The 19279-nt window shown below is 39.9% G+C and overlaps 1 protein-coding gene across 2 annotated transcripts; it reads left to right on the forward strand.

The window, feature by feature from the left end:
* Positions 1–11430: 11430 nt before the first annotated feature.
* On the forward strand, positions 11431–17628 carry LOC124717137 (longitudinals lacking protein-like). Of its 2 annotated transcripts, XM_047243880.1 has the most exons (3): positions 11431–11621; positions 14250–14357; positions 15969–17628. In XM_047243880.1, exon 3 carries the CDS (start codon positions 16248–16250, stop codon positions 17553–17555), a length of 1308 nt encoding a protein of 435 aa, XP_047099836.1. In that variant the 5' UTR covers positions 11431–11621; positions 14250–14357; positions 15969–16247; the 3' UTR covers positions 17556–17628. The 2 variants fall into 2 exon arrangements, with proteins under 2 accessions (XP_047099836.1, XP_047099835.1); XM_047243879.1 differs by lacking the exon at positions 14250–14357.
* Positions 17629–19279: the final 1651 nt, after the last annotated feature.

Here is a 19279-nt window from a genome sequence, read left to right on the forward strand (position 1 = left end):
AGGAATGGGACATGATACCACACAAAAAGTTTCATGTGGGTAAACATCCATTTTGTACAGGTAGTTCTTGATAACTCTGGGCTGTGTTTCAAATACATGTGCATACTTAAATAACAGATATGTAAGTTCCTGTTGCTCTTGTTCATTTAAGGTGCTGAACTCACTTACCTTTTGTTCTACCATTTGATAGTTTACATCTGATTCTGGCACTTGTTCATTATAATGAGGGTTTACAAATAATCCAGTAGGAAATACAAATTGAACTGTCACATTAGACTCCTCTTTCTGCTTGATTTCTTGTCTGATGTTTTTATTAAATCGACAGAAAACACCTGTTCGTTTACACTGAAGTAGCACTTACGACTTCCTGTGTCAATGTGTGTCTTGTAAGTTCTAAACATGTTCATCCCAATTACACAATTTACTATTAATTTCTCAATGATGAGGAAATTACATTTGACAGTAAAGTATCCTATTTTCAATGGAATAAGTGCTTGTAACTTCACTACTTTTGATTTGTTTCCACTGGTAGTCTGTATTCTGCTCTGGGAACGTGGAAATTTTACCTCTTTTCTTCAACTCTTGGAAAAATTCAGTTGACATTAAGTTAGTTGTAGCACCTGTGTCCAGAACTAAGCGTTCTTCCACGTCAAATATCGTTGTCTATATAACTGCCTGTACCTGTTCTTCATACAAGTTTTCCTGAACTTACTCCTTATGTTGGTAGAAATCATCTTTCATGTCACCTTGTTTGCTGTATCTCATAAAACATGTGTTTATAATTGTATTGCCCCCAGCCCCTACCTGATCAGCAGTGCAGGGTCTCACTGCTTCCAGTTGGGGCTTTCTGCATTGACCTCAGTGACTCGATTAATTTCAGTGAGCTGCACAGTGTGTGTTGTCTTACACCAGATTGTGTCATTGGCTGCACGTTACCCATCTTCGCGTGAATCTGTATTGGTAGTTGCGAAATTATAGTTCGCACTATTGTGTTGTCCAAAGATTGGCTGAGGCACAGCATGCAGCATTTGATTATTGCTGACCGCTTGCCATTGCATCGGGTAGCTGTTACCACTTACGGGCGGTTGATAGCATTGAACTGGAGGATTATAGTTCACTTGTCCATTTCGGATATGGTTGCCATGCTTGTTGTGTAGTATTTTATTATTTTTTAAAAGTTGGTTTCCGTAGATGGGTGGAGGTGCTTGTTTATCTGATGCTTAATATTGTCATGGTGCCTCTTCATAAATCAGGCCAATGGAATCCAAAGCTGACAAAAAGTACTAGTGTCGTGTTCTGGTGAGGTTACTAATTTTTCCCTCATGTGTGGCGGAAGTCAGCTCTTTAATATCTTCAGTACATCCACCTGTGATATGGGATTGGTCCAATATCTGGTCTTATTTAAATACTTTTCGAAATAACTTCGAAAGCTGTCATGCTTGCTATTAAATGGAGCCAGGTTAAAGACTTCACATCTTAATCTCTCTTGATCGGTTCCCGACCAGTACTTGTCTAAGAAAACATGTTCAAATTGCTTGTAACTGTGACAACATTCTGCCATTTCAGAGGCCCACAGAAGCACGTCACCTTGGGTGTGACCATCAACAAATCTTATCCTTTGCAACTCTGTCCACATACGCGGAAACACGTTGTGGAACGCACACATAAAAACTACTGGGTTCATCCGCTTTCCATCTGCCGAATACGTGGGGTTCTGCCTACATCTAAGCAACCTTTCATCAGCGAAGATGGATGTTAAACATGTGGCATTATCAGACATCGGTATGTTGTTATAAGGTGGGCACTGTGTGGCAATTGTGCATGTGTTGTAGGGTACTGCTGTAGGTAAATTACGAATTTTGGAATCTTCAATTGTGCTCGCTTTTGGGCTTGTGACGGGATGTGGATAACAATTTCGCGCAACCATCTTGGAGCACAGGTAGTTGAATATTAGCAACCTGATCTGCTCCATTTGATGATTCGGTTTCCCTTTTCTTCATGGCCTCTTCTGCCACATCTACATATACTTTGTATTCAGATAGTACCTTCTACGCTAATGTACTACTTTTATCTAAGATACCTGCTTCTGTTGTTTTGGTTATATCGTCTAAATTTTTCCCCACTTGAGTTCTTTCTCTTTTGGGACATTCAGACTCTAATTCCAAGCTTTCTACTCTTAATGTTAGCTGTTCTATGGCCACGCTAAACCTTCATAGTCCTTGTGTAGCTTGTTGACAGCAGTGGTCATTTTATTTATAGTATTACACATTTGGTGTCCGCGATTTTCTTTAATTCACTTTCTACATGTTCTTGATTGTCACTAATTAAACCTACCTTTTTGGTGAAAAACATCAATACTTTCTTTAACATCAGAAATAACCTCCTGTTTTATTCTTTTTTCATTTCTTTTAAATTTTCAGATATCTCTATGTGTAAATCTTGTGTCAGATCATTGAATTTTTGTGTGGCACTGTTTTGGAAATCTTCCAACACCTGTTTTTGTTCAGCTTTGAAATCTGAAAAACCTAGTGACAAATTGTTACATTTTGTGTTCAAGTTATATGCTGTTGTGTAACTGAATTGAATTTAGTGTTCATAATTGTCAGTAATAGCTGTAACAGCGCATTGGTGGTGGTATTACCATTTTGAACAGTTCTTGGGTATCCGACCGGGTAGCGTCGTAATTTCTCCACAAGATTTCGGCAGACGTTCGCGCTGACATCTTCAGGTGGTTCCTGACGAATGCTGTGCTGTTCCTCTCATAGCCCTATATATACTAGCTGTTACCCCCTCCACCGTTCCTCTCCTGGTGTCTTTGGTACGGCCGGCGCGGCAGCTACTGAAGGTGGTTGGGGAAGCAGTGACTGGGCCTGAACTGGGGTCTGCAGTCTCCCTGCTGCCGCTGTCGGGGGCGGTCCTCGCTCTCTGGGACCGCATCTTTCTCTCCAGGCTGAGTGCAGGGTTCCAAGCCTGACTAAGTTGAAGGCCGCTGTCTTTATTAATTAGATCGTCCCGTAGTTGGATTTCGATGGCCTCTTTAGTAACGCAGTCCCAGAAGTAGGAGGATTGGCAGAGTGTTTTGGTTTTTCATAGTCCATAGTGTGGCCAGTCTTTATACAACGGTCAGCCACGGCTGATTTAGTGGCCTGGCGTAATTCGGTATGGCGCTTGTGTTCATGGCACCTCTCTTCTACAGTGCGGACTGTCTCCCCAATGTATGATTTTCCGCTCTGACAGGGAATTTGATAAACGCCTGGTTTTCAAAGGCCTAGTTCATTTTTCACTGAACCCAGTAGAGTCAAGGTTTTTGCAGGGGGTCGGAATACACATTTCACATTGTGTTTCCCCAGGATTCTGCCGATTTTTCTTGAGGTGTTTCCGACAAACGGAATGCACGCCAATGACTTGTGTTCTTCTGTTTCTTCTTCTTGTTCTCTTGGCGCAGTCTGTCTGAGTACGTGTCTTATTTGCTTCTGGTTGTACCCATTTTTCCGAAATGTTGTCTCGAGGTGCTGCAGTTCTGCTGCAAGGCTCTCCTGATCGCAGATCGATCGTGCCCTGCGAACAAGTGTACACAAAACGCCTTCACGCTGGGAGTTGTGGTGGCAACTGAAGGCATTTAGGTACAAATCTGTGTGTGTAGGTTTTCTGTATACACTGTGTCCCAGCTGGCCATCAGGTTTCCGTTTCATCAGGACGTCAAGAAACGGTAGGGCACCATCCTGCTCCACCTCCATCGCGAACTGTATGTTGGGGTGCAGCGAGTTGAAGTGTTCGAGAAATTCATTTAAGCTGTCCCAACAGCTGTACTTTGCATGTTAATATTCGGATTACCGATAACCAATGTCCGTCCTATGTTGCCAAAATACATCGCTGTTTCAGGTTTCTCTGTTTCGTTTAGCAGCGATATATCGGTTCGGGAGATGTGTGAAACAGCGTCATCGATAGTCATCATGGTATCGTCATAGTTTGTCTGTGCACATTCTAACATAACAGTCGCGACACTCACTGCTGTAAATGTTGTTACCGTTTCACAGCTCAAGCGACACTAGCGCTCCAAGCGGCGAGAAAGGAGAATATCAGATGCGTCGTAAGTATAATGCTTGTATCGTGTCCCATTCCTACGTGATTTACAAAACATTTGAATTTTTTTTTGCTTCCAAGGTTTGTCTAATATCAGAAGACACAGATGTTCCAAAAAATGATTGTAAAATAAGCGCAAGTAGGGATAAAATCACGAATCCAATGGCAAGCTACAACACATTCGTGAAGAGACATTTGTTATGTTGGATAGAATTGCAGTTTACCACGTTGATATCAAAGGAATGCAAGCACACAGATTCACACGTAAGCAGCACAGACATGTACCTCTATGTGCAAAAGGGATCGACGCCTCATTTGTCGTTCCTTAGGTCTACTGTGTTTTAGTTATTGTCGCCTGTTGCCACAAGTACGGCCATCATCTTTATATTATTCTAAGTGGGACAAGCAACAGGCAGATATCAGGAGAAATATGCTGTGCTTGTGAACCTCAAGTCCTCAAAGCCAATAACAATGTCGTAAGTGCTGTCATATGTTAAATGTGTCATTAGAGACTTTTTTATTCACTGACATATTCTCTAGTTTATTAGAATTGGGGAAATGCTGTATCTTCTGTTTTAAAAGGCGGAATATGTTGCCACTTATCCCACATTTTATTTATATGCCTTCCACGTACCTCAGTAATGTATGCACTGATGGAAACAAAAAACATTGTGACAAAACCTGTAAGCCTGATTGCTCTAATATAATGAATTAGGAGCAAACAGCTTATTTTCGTCTTTCCACCTTGCAGCACGTTTCTCCTTCATTGACATGCTAATCTGGCTTAACGACAATTCAATGCATCTTTTTTTTTTATATATCGCGACCTATAGTCTTCAAAATTTGTTTGTCGTTCTTCACTTGATCCTTCTGATATAGTTTCTGTTGCTGTCCGTACTTAAAATGATAAGCACTTTCCTTGTACCGTAATAGTTTTGGACGAAGTCTAGCAATTTGCACATTCTGGCACTTCACACACTTTTGCCAAACACGAATAACTGCACATAATCTAACCACTTCATCATCAAAGCGGGTCTCTGTTAACGATTCAGATAAACCTGGCACTGATATATGGAGAGTTGAACTGGCTGCTTGTGTGCAACAGGAGTGTTTTACAGCTTTAGACGGATTGCCGAATCTTTGTGGCAGTTTCCTCTTCATTGTCATTTGAGGTGGCTTATTAGGAATGTCAAACAGTGCAGGTACTGCATTCCACATGAATTTATTGCTGTCTGGACTCATGACCTAGTTTTGCTCGAAGTGTAGCGAACAAAACTTAACATTATTATAAAGGTAAACAGGATATTTTTTCATAAAATCGTCTCGTCTGCTATTAACTAGCCACTTTCTGCTCCTAAACCAAAACATTAATCATTAATACACATGTAGTTTGCAAGCGAATCCTGACGATACGCGATATCTACCTCTCACAGACCTTAGAAAACCTAAAAAACGGCAGATATGGTATCTTCTTCTTGTTATTGCTGCAATTTATTGCGCTACAGACGCTCCTGTTTGTAAAAAACCACTGTACAAACCAAAATAAACAACTTCTACTCGCTTTCGCTTTCTCGATCGCGCCGTTTGGAGTGCTGCTGACAACAAAATCGAGGCGAAGTGTCGCGATGGTTATGTTAGACTGTAGTCTGTGTATCTATGCTGTCATTTGTTAGATGTGTGACACCTGTCTCTGACCTATGTCGGCTTTCTGCTAGCTCCACGGTTAGCGCTTTATTTTCATTTGTCTGTTGGTGCAAATCACCGCCATCTTGGCCGATTGCACCTTCTGTATTAAGATCAACAATGCGTAATTTTTGGTTAGCCAATTTGATTGTGCAAGCAATTACCAAAAAAGTTAATAAAACCAGTTGGAAAATTTTTGTGCAAATAAACCTTACACGTGAAATCTGCAATTTCCTGTGAAAACGAGTTTCCATAAATTCCTGTCAATTTGTCGAAAATATTACGATACAAATGGTAGGAATTTTCGTAATTATTTACGCTCACTGATGGGTCAAGGCTTGGTATGATTTTTGAGTCCTGTCGATTAATAAATTTTCTACTAGGGAAACGTTGAGGAAAAAGGAAAGAAAGCTAACTACGACTGGTGAGGCGCTACTAAGCGTAATCATGCAAGCTACTGTGCAAATTTCGTACCTTCACTGTGTAGTCAAGCAGCTCACTTAAATCTCCGATTGGTGGATAAATTGGTCCTTTTAATTCTCTGCTCCGCTTTTCATATAATATGGCTATTGTTGCACTAGTATCCATGCAGCAAGAAAATAGACAAACATTAGTTTTTCTTTTCCTCAATAATGACAAAATTTTTGTGCATGTTCATTTAACATTCTTTCAAAAAAGTCTGTTCATATTAGCTGTGACTTTGTCCTGGAAAATCGGTTCCCAAATGTGTCAGTTCTGTTGGTCGATTTCGGAATAACGGTGCTGGGGGGGAGGGAGGGAGCCCAACAGCTAACACAAAGAGGATGAATCGAAATGAAATTTACGTAATGAGAGATAATTACTACTTGCAGTACTGGAATTAAAGCATGAATTCTTGTTGAAACTAAATTTGGTAGCATGAACAGTCTTCTTCGCAACGTAAGAAAAATATAATGCAACTTACCAATACTAAAGTCACACAAACTGTACTTTGCAGCAAACTTAGTGCTTAACAAAAACTGAATTGTTGGATCATTACACATACATATTTAGTAGAAGTCACATTTAAGTGACGGTGATATTGGTTCAAATGGTTCAAATGGCTCTGAGCACTATGGGATTTAACTGCTGCGGTCATCAGTCCCCTAGAACTTAGAACTAGTTAAACCTAACTAACCTAAGGACATCACAAACATCCATGCCCAAGGCAGGATTCGAACCTGCGACCGTAGCGGTCTTGCGGTTCCAGACTGCAGCGCCTTTAACCGCACGGCCAATTCGGCCGGCTGATATTGTTTTACCCCTAATTTTTCTGTGGTTGCCGATCATATAGTCCATCTATTAAATCTTTATGACTACCGTATATATATAGACGTCTTGCAGGATGGAACAAATTATTGCCTCCTCTTATGATGTTGTTGTTGTTGTGGTCTTCAGTCCTGAGACTGGTTTGATGCAGCTATCCATGCTACCCTATCCTGTGCAAGCTTCTTCATCTCCCAATACTTACTTCAACCCACATCCTTCTGAATCTGCTTAGTGTATTCATCTCTTGGTCTCCCTCTACGATTTTTACCCTCCACGCTGCCCTCCAATGCTAAATTTGTGATCCCTTGATGCCTTAGAACATGTCCTACCAACCGGTCCCTTCTTTTTGTCAAGTTGTGCCACATACTCCTCTTCTCCCCAATTCTATTCAATACTTCATCATTAGTTATGTGATCTACCTATCTAATCTTCAGCATTATTCTGTAGCACCACATTTCGAAAGCTTCAATTCTCTTCTTGTCCAAACTATTCATCGTCCATGTTTCACTTCCATACATGGCTACACTCCATACAAATACTTTCAGAAACGAATTCCTGACACTTACATCTATACTTAATGTTAACAAATTTCCTCTTCTTCAGAAACGCTTTCCTTGCCATTGCCAGTCTACATTTTATATCCTCTCTACTTCGACCATCATCAGTTATTTTGCTCCCCAAATAGCAAAACTACTTTACTACTTTAAGTGTCTCATTTCCTAATCTAATTCCCTCAGCATAACTTGACTTAATTCGACTACATCCCATTATCTTCATTTTGCTTTTGTTGATGTTCATCTTATATCCTCCTTTAAAGAAACTGTCCATTCTGTTCAACTGCTCTTCCAAGTCCTTTGCTGTCTCTGATATAATTACAATGTCATCGGCAAACCTCAAAGTTTTTATTTCTTCTCCATGGATTTGAATACCTACTCCGAATTTTTCTTTTGTTTCCTTTACTGCTTGCTCAATATACAGGTTGAATAACATCGGGGAGAGGCTACAACCCTGTCTCACTCCATTCCCAACCACTGCTTCCCTTTCATGCCCCTCGACTCTTATAACTGCCATCTGGTTTCTGTACAGATTGTAAATAGCCTTTTGCTCCCTGTATTTTACCCCTGCCACCTTTAGAATTTGAAAGAGAGTATTCCAGTCAACATTGTCAAAAGCTTTCTCTAAGTCTACAAATGCTAGAAACGTGGGTTTTCCTTTCCTTAATCTTACTTCTAAGATAAGTCGTAAGGTCAGTATTGCCTCACATGTTCCAATATTTCTATGGAATCCGAACCGATCTTCCCCGAGGTCGGCTTCTACCAACTCTATTCGTCTGCAAAGAATTCGCTTTAGTATTTTGCAGCTGTGGGTTATTAAACTGATAGTTCGGTAACTTTCACATCTCTCAACACCTGCTTTCTTTGGGATTGGAATTATTACATTCTTCTTGAAGTTTGAGGGTATTTCGCCTGTCTCATACATCTTGCTCACCAGATAGTAGAGTTTTGTCAGGACTGGCTCTCCCAAGGCCGTCAGTAGTTCTAATGGAATGTTGTCTACTCCCGGGGCCTTGTTTCGACTCAGGTCTTTCAGTGCTCTGTCAAACTCTTCACGCAGTATCGTATCTCCCATTTGATCTTCATCTACATCCTCTTCCATTTCCATAATATTGTCCTCAAGTACATCGCCCTTGTATAGACCCTCTGTAAACTCCTTCCACCTTTCTGCTTTCCCTTCTTTGCTTAGAACTAGGTTTCCATTTGAGCACTTGATATTCATACAAGTAGTTCTCTTTTCTCCAAAGGTCTCTTTAATTTTCCTGTAGGCAGTATCTATCTTACCCCTAGTGAGATAAGCCTCTACATCCTTACATTTGTCCTCTAGCCATCCCTGCTTAGCAATTCTGGACTTCCTGTCGATCTCATTTTTGAGTCGTCTGTATTCCTTTTTGCCTGCTTCATTTACTGGATTTGTATATTTTCTCCTTTCGTCAATTAAGTTCAATATTTCTTCTGTTTGTACTAGCCCTCGTCTTCTTACATACTTGATCATCTGCTGCCTTCACTACTTCATCCCTCAGAGCTACCCATTCTTCTTCTACTGTACTTCTTTCCCCCATTCCTGTCAATTGTTCCCTTATGCTCTCCCCGAAACTCTGTACAACCTCCGGTTCTTTCAGTTTATCCAGGTCCCATCTACATAAGTTCCCACCTTTTTGCAGTTTCTTCAGTTCTAATCCACAGCTCATAACCAATAATCTATCTGATACCTTTTAGTATCTCCAGGATTCTTCCATGTATACAACCTTCTTTCATGATTCTTGAACCAAGTGTTAGCTATGATTAAGTTATGCTCTGTGCAAAACTCTACCAGGCGGCTTTCTCTTTCATTTCTTAGCCCCAATCCATATTCACCTACTATGTTTCCTTCTCTCCCTTTTCCTACTCTCGAATTCCAGCCACCCATGACTACTAAATTTTCGTCTCCCTTCACTACCTGAATAATTTATTTTATCCCATCATACATTTCTTCAATTTCTTCATCATCTGCAGAGCTAGTTAGCATATAAACTTGTACTACTGTAGTAGGCGTGGGCTTCGTGTCTATCTTGGCCACAATAATGCGTTCACTATGCTGTTTGTAGTAGCTTACCCGCACTCCTATTTTTTTTATTCATTATTAAACCTACTCCTTCATTACCCATATTTGATTTTGCATTTATAACCCTGTATTTGCCTGACCAAAAGTCTTGTTCCTCATGCCACCGAACTTCACTAATTCCCACTATATCTAACTTTAACCTATCCATTTCCCTTTTTAAACTTTCTAATCTACCTGCCCGGTTAAGGGATCTGACATTCCACGCTCCGATCCATAGAACGCCGGTTTTCTTTTTCCTGATAACGACGTCCTCTTGAGTAGTCCCCGCTCGGAGATCCGAATGGGGGACTATTTTACCTCTGGAATATTTTACCCAAGAGCACGCCATCATCATTTGTCCATACAGTAAAGCTGCATGCCCTCAGGAAAAATTACGGCCGTAGTTTCCCCTTGCTTTCAGTCGTTCGCAGTACCAGCACAGCAAGGCCGTTTTGGTTAATGTTGCAAGGCCAGATCAGTCAATCATCCAGACTGTTGACCCTGCAACTACTGAAAAGGCTGCTGCCCCTCTTCAGGAACCACACATTTGTCTGGCCTCCGTTGTGGTTGCACCTACGGTACAGCCATCTGTATCGCTGAGGCACACAAGCTTCCCCACCAATGGCAAGGTCCATGGTTCATGGGGAATCCTCTTATGATTGCAGGTAAAAATCATGCCTCTATGATAACTCTTAATATACATATATATTTTTGCATGCATTGTTACATATATCATTTACTACACATGTTGTTGATGGTTCAGTAAAATTACACATCTTTTTTGTGATATCTAAAATACAAGCATTCTCAAGGGAGAATGAAACAAAAGTTGTTAAAAAAATTTAATGTTCTCCTGACATTGTCTTTTGTTACAAAGATAATTTTAAAAGCTTATCTTTGCCATCTTCTGCAGCGATGGAAATTTCTTATTACTAATGAGGAAAATAAAAAGGTGTTACACAATCTCGCTGAAGTATTACGGGAAAAAAAAGATGCGACATGGTGTTCGATGTTTAGTGAATGATTTAAATGCAGTTTGACATCTAATCATTTCGTTACATTACATCAGAACTTGTTCCATAGATCACGAATACGACATTTCGTAATTATGTGGAACGTGTCATTTTGACGTAAGTTTTCATTATGCTTTTTTCAGTTACTGCTTCATATCTAAAAATTCATCTATTGAGTAGAAGGAGTTGCCATTCAGAAACCTTACTTTGTTTTTAAATTTTGGATTGCTTTCTGTCAGATTATTAATATTATTTGGCGAATGACCAAAGATTTTTGTCGCATCATAATTCACCCCTTTTTGTGCCGACGTCAGATTTAACCCAGAATAGTGAAGATTATTCTTTCTTCTGTAGTGTTGTAGTATGCATTTTACTGCTACTTTTGAATTGGGATGGGTTTTTTAAAAATGAATTAATCTATGTTCAGTTTCATTACTACAAATAATCAATACACATACGTCACTGCAGTACTTCAACAACTAAGTTTACTGGCGCCGGGGCAGTAGCAAATCAAAGTTGGATTGAAATTTAATGGACGTGTACTATTTGAATTTCCAGTTTCGACTCGTTCCAGTGACTTGAAAAATTTCCATGGTAGGTGCCGGCACGCCGTTTCCGCCGAAATTAAGCTCTGATCACCGCAGACAGAGCGTTGCGTGTTGACTGTTCTATTTAATCTTCCCCGAATTGTTGGTAACACTGACTTTTGACAGGTAGAGTGGTAACCACTCTGGCTCCGAATATACATTTGTGCGTCGGCAGTATATTATTGTGAAGGCAGTTGTTTCAGTGTTGAACGTGAAATAACTGCGCGCAGTCGGAACGAAAACACATTTCCTGATGACAGGACACAAGGCTTTCGCAATGATTTTTGTGCCACCAGTCATTCGGTGTCGGATTATGTTTACAGTTTGAGAGGTAATTCATTAAAGCAGCGCCGATTGTCCCAGAAAAATACGGTAGTTAAACAGAAAAGTAGTACTTAACCGATCTCAGGATACACGCTCCATTTTGGAGCAAATAATTTGTGATCTCGTAACAGAAATTAATACGCCAACATTTCTTTGATCTCGTTATGCAAAAACTGTACATTATAATTCGAATTGTCCGTTCACAAAAGTGCATCATCTCGTCATCTGTAATTACTTGGCGGATACCATGTTTACTGATAAAGTTAGTAACAATTAATTATAGCACAAGAGTGACAAGTACAAGATACAAATGTAAAGTTATTTTCATTATCTTGAAGTGAATCCAACTTTTGCACAGACAGTAACAAAATTACTGCTATAAAAATCGCTGATAAACTACTCACAGACTAAAACTGTTTTGGAATAGAGGCAAGTTGTTTCTCTTTGACAACCCAGTGTATATCTGTACAACATATTTGAATAATTTATATGGAGACCATGATTTATGGTAATTAACCTTGGAAACAAGTGAGTATTTGAGCTTCCCTTGCTGTACTTAATATCTTTATGGTTTGAGCAAGGGCTTAATTAGCCACAAGGTTTATTGGTCCTCTTTAATTTTATACTTTAAATGATGTCATCAACTTCTGGCAAATGTAGATGTACAGCCAGTATAAATTCCTTAAATGGCATCATTTACCACTCTCAACTGTAATTGTTTTTGCTGTGCCACTGCAATTTTGACTTATGTGCCATTGTCGAGCACAAGATAAGTTTAAGTGACACAGCTATAGTTCATAAGAGCTGCCAGAGGTCAACTAAAATTGGAAGCTAGTTACTTATCCTTTGCTTTTTAGTTGTGATTGTTGACACGTGTCAAAGCATCTGACTTGGTACTGTGCAAATGCTTATTAATAAAAATACAGTCAAACGGGGTGTCTAATGAAACTTGTTACTGGACTGAAGTAGTCTTCGTAGGAACGATGCAGCATTTCATGTTCGATGGAGAGTCACTGGCATGTGTGGAAGTAACTTTGTGCGTGCTCCATGGAATTGCTATTCTCATTGTGTATTAAAGACTGGCAGACAAAATTAACGCTAACCTTGGAGTCTGCCGATGATGCAGTTGACTGTAATGAAGCACTATTTAAAGAAAGTAGCATAAATATTAAATCAAATAAATATTCAAACTGTTGCAAAAAGGCTGGCAACTTGGTTTAAAAATTTAGAAATGTAAAACTGTGCACTGGTAAAATTTTACTTACAGCAGCAGTGGTGGCATAGTGTGCTCATGTTAGCAACAACTGGCCATGGAGTAAATAATTAATGCTGTTCCTTATCTGTGGTTGAAAGGTTCTTGTATGCACCCTTGTGCAATCAGTAAATTAATTATCCTTGTAAAGATAACATTTCATATCAAAACATTTGCGTTAACATGCATGTTAGATAATTTTCAGCTGTCACTGTAAACATCAGCACACTACACTGCAGCTGTCATAAGTAAAATTTAACCTGTGCACTTCACAAAACAAAAAATTAGGGTGCAATGACTGTAACACAGAGTCAACTGAGGTCAGTCAATTTGTACAAATGCTTGGGTGTAACAGTTTGTGAGTGTAAAAATGGAATGATAACACAGGCACAGCCATTGGTCAAGCAGGTGGCAGACATTGGTTCTGTGGTAGTAAGATGGGACATTGTAAAGAGTCTACAAAAGAGATTTGTTACAAAAACACTCATGCTCTGTGAATATTGCTCGCATGTGTGCAACCTGTACTGAACAGAACTGACAAGGAGTTTTGAATATGCACTAAGAAGGGCAGCTTGAATGGTCACAGATGATTTGGAGTTGTGAGGGAGAACCATGAAAATGCTTGAATATGATGATGTCCCATACTTCAAGGAGTGTAGGGATGATGCGAGAGACCCGCACCGCCGACTAGGCAAGGTCCTAGCAAAGGCGGTATGCCATTGCCTTTCTTGAATATAGACACAAACTATCTTGCAAAAGCCTATTAAAATCTATGAACCACCATTAAGTGGGAAATATAGGAAAATACTACAGCTTCCTAAGGAACACTTCCGCAGGGACCACGAAGACAAAATTACAGCATGCACAAAGGTATTTGAGCCATCAGTTCTTCCATAGCCCTATCCACAGATGGTATGAAAGAAACCCTAATACTTGATCTAGTAGGATGCATGCAGTGTCACATCACAGCTGTAGAAAGTAAGTTTTAATTTTATGATAAAGGCTTTTCTGTTATTTCAGTTACTTTATGGCTTGAACATTTCAAGAGTGGGATTCTGTTTGACAGATACTAGAAAGTTGGGGGATTAATACTTTGAAACTTGTAGCAGTTAATAAAGGACACTGTGACAGAGGTGTATTTTTATGTACTATAATAACTGTCATGGGTAAGCCACAAGAAAGCAAACATATGTCAAAGACATTGTTTTAAGTAACTTTAGGATGAACTAACACTTTTTGAGTGATCTCCCCATTCACCATGCTTTAATATTATTCAGTCATTGTGGCATGTAGTGGAAGACACAGTTAAGCACCAGCCCCACCTTTCTTCATAATGCACTAGGGAATGGTATAGAATCCAAATGATTGACATTCACAATTTAGATACATCACTCCTCAGCCAGATTCAGGCTGTCGCAAATGAAAAATGTTCCAAGTCAGTGGCAGTCAACCTGGTCCCTACAGCCCACTAATGGGCAGTCCAGTTTTCAGGTGGGTGGTAGGCTGTAATGGTTTTAAAAAACATTTTCATTTTAAGTCTTGACACAATTTTGACAAAGTATTAGATAAGTAATTATTATTATTATTATTAGTGGAGATACTTTAACTTGATTTAACTCTGCTGTATAAATTTTATTCAGTAAAGTTACTTCCCTACTTTTTATATCACCATATTTGGAATCAGTGAAAATTTTACTACTAACAGAGATACAAAACTGGGCGGTAGGTACAAATGTTGACTGCCCCTGTTCTACTTCATATGAGGGCTGCTCATAAATTACCCTCAGATTGGATATAAAAAAGAAAAAGAAAAACATAACTTGTAAACACAGTTTGTACATATGTCTTGATAGTAGTTCTCTACTTAGTCGCCACCCAAATTCAAATATTTGTTACACCATGCCATCAGCTTCTTTGTCCCTTCATCAAAGATTGGTGCCACGCCGTACTTCAGCTAATTGCTGACAAAATCCTTGAGGTCATTGTCAGTCAAAAAGTGCTGAGTAGCCAGCCAGGCTTGTATTTCAGGGAAGAGATGAAAATTACTTGTTTCCAAATCTGAACTATAGGGATGATGACGAAAAATCTCACAGCCAAAAAGAGTGAACTTTTCCTTTGTATGATTCGCAATATAGGGTCACACATTGTTGTGAAGGACACTTGTTCCTTTAGCAATCATCTCTCCTGGTTTGATTTGGATTGTCTTTTGGAGTTTCACATGAGCCTGACAATAAACCTGTGATGTCACAGTATTCTCAGGAATTAATCTCATGAAATCTATTGTTGGAATTCCTTTGCAGCTCCAAACAACTGTAACCACTATTGTGCTTTCATAGAGTCTGCTTGAATTTTTTTGGCTTTCTGGGAGAATGAGTGTGCATCAAATTTTTGGACTGCTCCTTAGTTTCAGAGTTCACATACCGTACCCACATCTTGTTCCCAGTAACAACTCTGTCCAGAAATTTCTTCTCTTCATGGTAATGCTGAATATCAAAGATGAATCCACTCTAAGTTTTTTGAACATCAGTTAAACATTTTAATACCCACTGTGACAATGTTAAAGAGGGTTATCCCTGAAATCAGAAGCACATCTTTGGAAACTATGAATAGTTGCATGGTGCACAAGTTCGTCAGTTACGTCTGCACGTCTTCCTTGACCACTTCCATTGTTTACATCTATGCAACCAGCCTCAAATTTTCTGCACCAGTCCCTCACAGCTCCTACACTCATAACCCCATCACCATACAATGACACAACCGATGACAAATCGTGACTCATTCTGCTTGCAGGAAGCGAATAACGAAACACAGCGTAACTGTGAGGAGACTGAACAGCACAGTCCATTTCGTCCACTTGCTGCTTACACACTGATGAATGCGGTAGAGAACTGACTGATGCAACATGACCTTCAAAGTCTCCTTTTTGAACCATGCAAGTGCCATGAAGCTTTAAACATTTGTTTATTTTTAATACCTAATAGGGGTTAATGTATGAATAGTCCTCATATTAGTTGCACAGAATAAAGATTTTGATTCTTAAATATACTACAAGGTGCCTTTTTTACGAAAGTGTGCTTTATTCATGCTACTTTCTTTTCACAGGATGGATTTATGGTGCTACAAAAACATATCCACGTAGAGTACCAGAAGGATTCGATCGATTCGCTGTAAATGAGCAACAGAATCCAGTCTGACCTGAGAGCAGATATCCTGTTAACTTGGCAGTGTAAATGTAATATGCAATTGTGAATACCACTTTGGAAGAGGCAGTATACAGTAGTTGGCACCCGTGTGTATCCAAATAAACAATAAATAAACAAATAAATACAGTTTTGCAGTAAAAGTTGTTGGTACAGTGTGCAAGCTAGTTACAAGTGAAACATGGAAGCAAATGGTAATGTATGTTTGAGGTGGAACAACCACCAGAGTACAGTACTTTCTGTCTTTGAAACCCTTTTAGACAGCGGAACACTTGTCGACTGCACTATCGCAGCCGAAGGTCGTTGCTTGAAAGCTCACCGAGTGATCCTCTCATCGTGTAGCCCTTTCTTTGCACTGTTGTTCAGCCAGCACTATGAGAAACACCCGATAGTTGTACTGAAAGACATCAGATTTCAGGAACTGAGAGCTGTGGTGGATTACATGTACCGTGGTGAGGTCAGCATTTCCCAGGATCAGCTGGGAGGTCTCCTGCAGGCGGCAAAGTTGCTGCAAATAAAAGGCTTGTCAGACAGTTGTGAGGGTAGAGGAGATGGGAAGGTGGAAGTGGACAAAACTAAGGAAATGTGCTCTTCGGTCCTACAGAGTGGTGCAGCAGTTGAGCAATCTGCAGAACCTGCAACAGTCACTCAGTTCCCACCAGACACAGACGTAGTTGATCTATCAGATGACAGTTTACCATCTCCTGACGCACAGGAAACTCTCAGTACAAAAGAACAAAATACGTCACCAATCAATTGTGCTCTCAGGGCTTCACACAGTTTATCTGCTCGCCATGAGAACAAAATTGGGAATAGTTCTTCTGCAACCGAAAATCACCTAAGCACTCTACACGGCACATCCAATGAACCACAGGTTAGTTCAACGATTTCAGCACATGCTTTAACACCGTTGACTTCTGCAGCATTTCCAAAGTCCGTGCTGGAAAATAACTTGCCAGATGTTCCAGAGAACAAGACTGATAGAATAAAATGTGAAAATACTCTACTGCCAAAAGCAGCTTCAGAGCAGACAGCAGTCACATTAAAAGGTCCTCTCCAGAAACCAGGAACACTTACAGAAACACCAGTTAAAAGTGAAAGTGAGTTAATGGACACTGACGACAACTTTGCTGATGATGTTTCGCGTAATTTTACATTTAATGATGTGGACTGTGCAGTGCACCGAGAACAGCAGTCACCTAGTGACAGGGCGAACTTTCTCAGTGAGGGAATGAGTATTGAAAGTGTGGTCGATTGGACGTGTGACATTTATTCGGGCCTCCCCCAGTCAAAAAGACCTTGTTTCTCTAGGTGCAGAGTTTGTGGCAAGGTGTACAAGTACAACAGGAATTTAACAAAACATTTAAAATATGAATGTGGGAAAGAACCACAGTTTCGTTGTCCATACTGTCCAGCAAGGTATACTCAGAATGGAACACTGAGGAAGCACCTTGAAAAACATCATCAAAGTAGTGAGAGTGTCAAGTAATGTAACAGATTAAACTTGAAAACTTTTAATTAAAAAAAAAAAAAAAATGGTGGATACATTTCCCCTGCTACCAGTACAACTGTGCTTCCAAAAGTCTCACAGTGTGTAAGTGAACAAGTAGTTTGATAATACTGTCTCAAACATCAATGTTGCTCCCCAATTACCTTTAATGTCTGCATGCAGAAAACAGTGTTAAAGTTAGAAGTTTATTAGAATAGAGACCAGGAGGAAATCATATACTGTTGTCAGAAGTTACCGTTTGTTTTCAAGCAAAGAGAATACACATATTATCATACTAATGATATAGTGGTGATGCAAGATGACTGGAAACAAATGTGCAGGGCATATCTGCAGAATGATTAAAGTGTTTTCGATGAATTACGCTTTCTTTCAAAATGGTTTTCATGCTATTTTTTCCATTAATTACACTAATGGCATTTCTTGGACACAATGATTAAGAGAACAGACCTCCTTTCGTCAATACTATGAAGTCCTCAGTGGCTGAAATGGCTCTGAGCACTATGGGACTCAACTGCTGAGGTCATTAGTCCCCTAGAACTTAGAACTAGTTAAACCTAACTAACCTAAGGACATCACAAACATCCATGCCCGAGGCAGGATTCGAACCTGCGACCGTAGCGGTCTTGCGGTTCCAGACTGCAGCGCCTTTAACCGCACGGCCACTTCGGCCGGCCCTCAGTGGCTGAGAAAAACACAAATTACAGATGATTCTTGCTAAGATGTCAAATTTCAAGTGCTAAATATGTGCATATTGAAACCTTGCTCTGACGAATGGAGGAAAGTCCTGAGGCATAGTAGCACATATTTCTTAATGTTTGTCAGTGAGTAGTGCCCCGCCTTCTCATTAATTGTTCATTATTGGAGAAACATCTTTTAAAAAGTGTCAGTGGGGTGGCAGGGAGTGCAGGCAATGCTTTAGACCATAACTATAGCACCACTGAGGATAACATTAGACACATCACTGAAAATGCACTTCACACTAACATGATCATCATGATGTTTTTAAGCAGTTCTACAAGCACTGGACAGAGAATGTAAATGCCAAGCTGGGACTTAATTTGGAGCCAGACACATTCATACATAGTTGTGATTGATACATTACCCCTCCTTCTGTTCTATCAAACACAACATGGCCTCTGTCAAGATGCTTCTTGTTAGAAAAATGGCTCTGAACACTATGGGACTTAACTTCTGAGGTCATCAGTCCCCTAGAACTTAGAACTACTTAAAACTAACTAACCTAAGGATATGAATATAATAGAGGGAAACATTCCACATGGGAAAAATATATCTAAAAACAAAGATGATGTGACTTACCAAACAAAAGCACTGGCAGGCTGATAGATGTCTGCTTGTGTCTGTGTACGTGCGGATGGATGTGTGTGTGTGTATGTGAGCAATACCTGTCCTTTTTTCCCCCTAAGGTAAGTCTTTCCTCTCCCAGGATTGGAATGACTCCTTACCCTCTCCCTTAAAACCCACATCCTTTCGTCTTTCCCTCTCCTTCCCTCTTTCCTGATGAAGCAACTGTTTGTTGCGAAAGCTTGAATTGTGTGTGTATGATTGTGTTTGTTTGTGTGTCTATCAGCCTGCCAGCGCTTTTGTTTGGTAAGTCACATCATCTTTGTTTTTAGATATATTTTAGTGTTATGTATTCAGGGGATCTACGTTGCCCACATTCCCACATATGACTTTGGCTATGG

This window comes from Schistocerca piceifrons, chromosome 9 (assembly GCF_021461385.2).
Source record: "Schistocerca piceifrons isolate TAMUIC-IGC-003096 chromosome 9, iqSchPice1.1, whole genome shotgun sequence".
Classification (NCBI taxonomy): Eukaryota; Metazoa; Arthropoda; class Insecta; order Orthoptera; family Acrididae; genus Schistocerca; species Schistocerca piceifrons.

Coding starts and splice junctions, on each gene's coding strand:
- LOC124717137 (XM_047243880.1), top strand. CDS start 16,248: ATGGAAGCAAATGGTAATGTATGTTTGAGGTGGAACAACCACCAGAGT.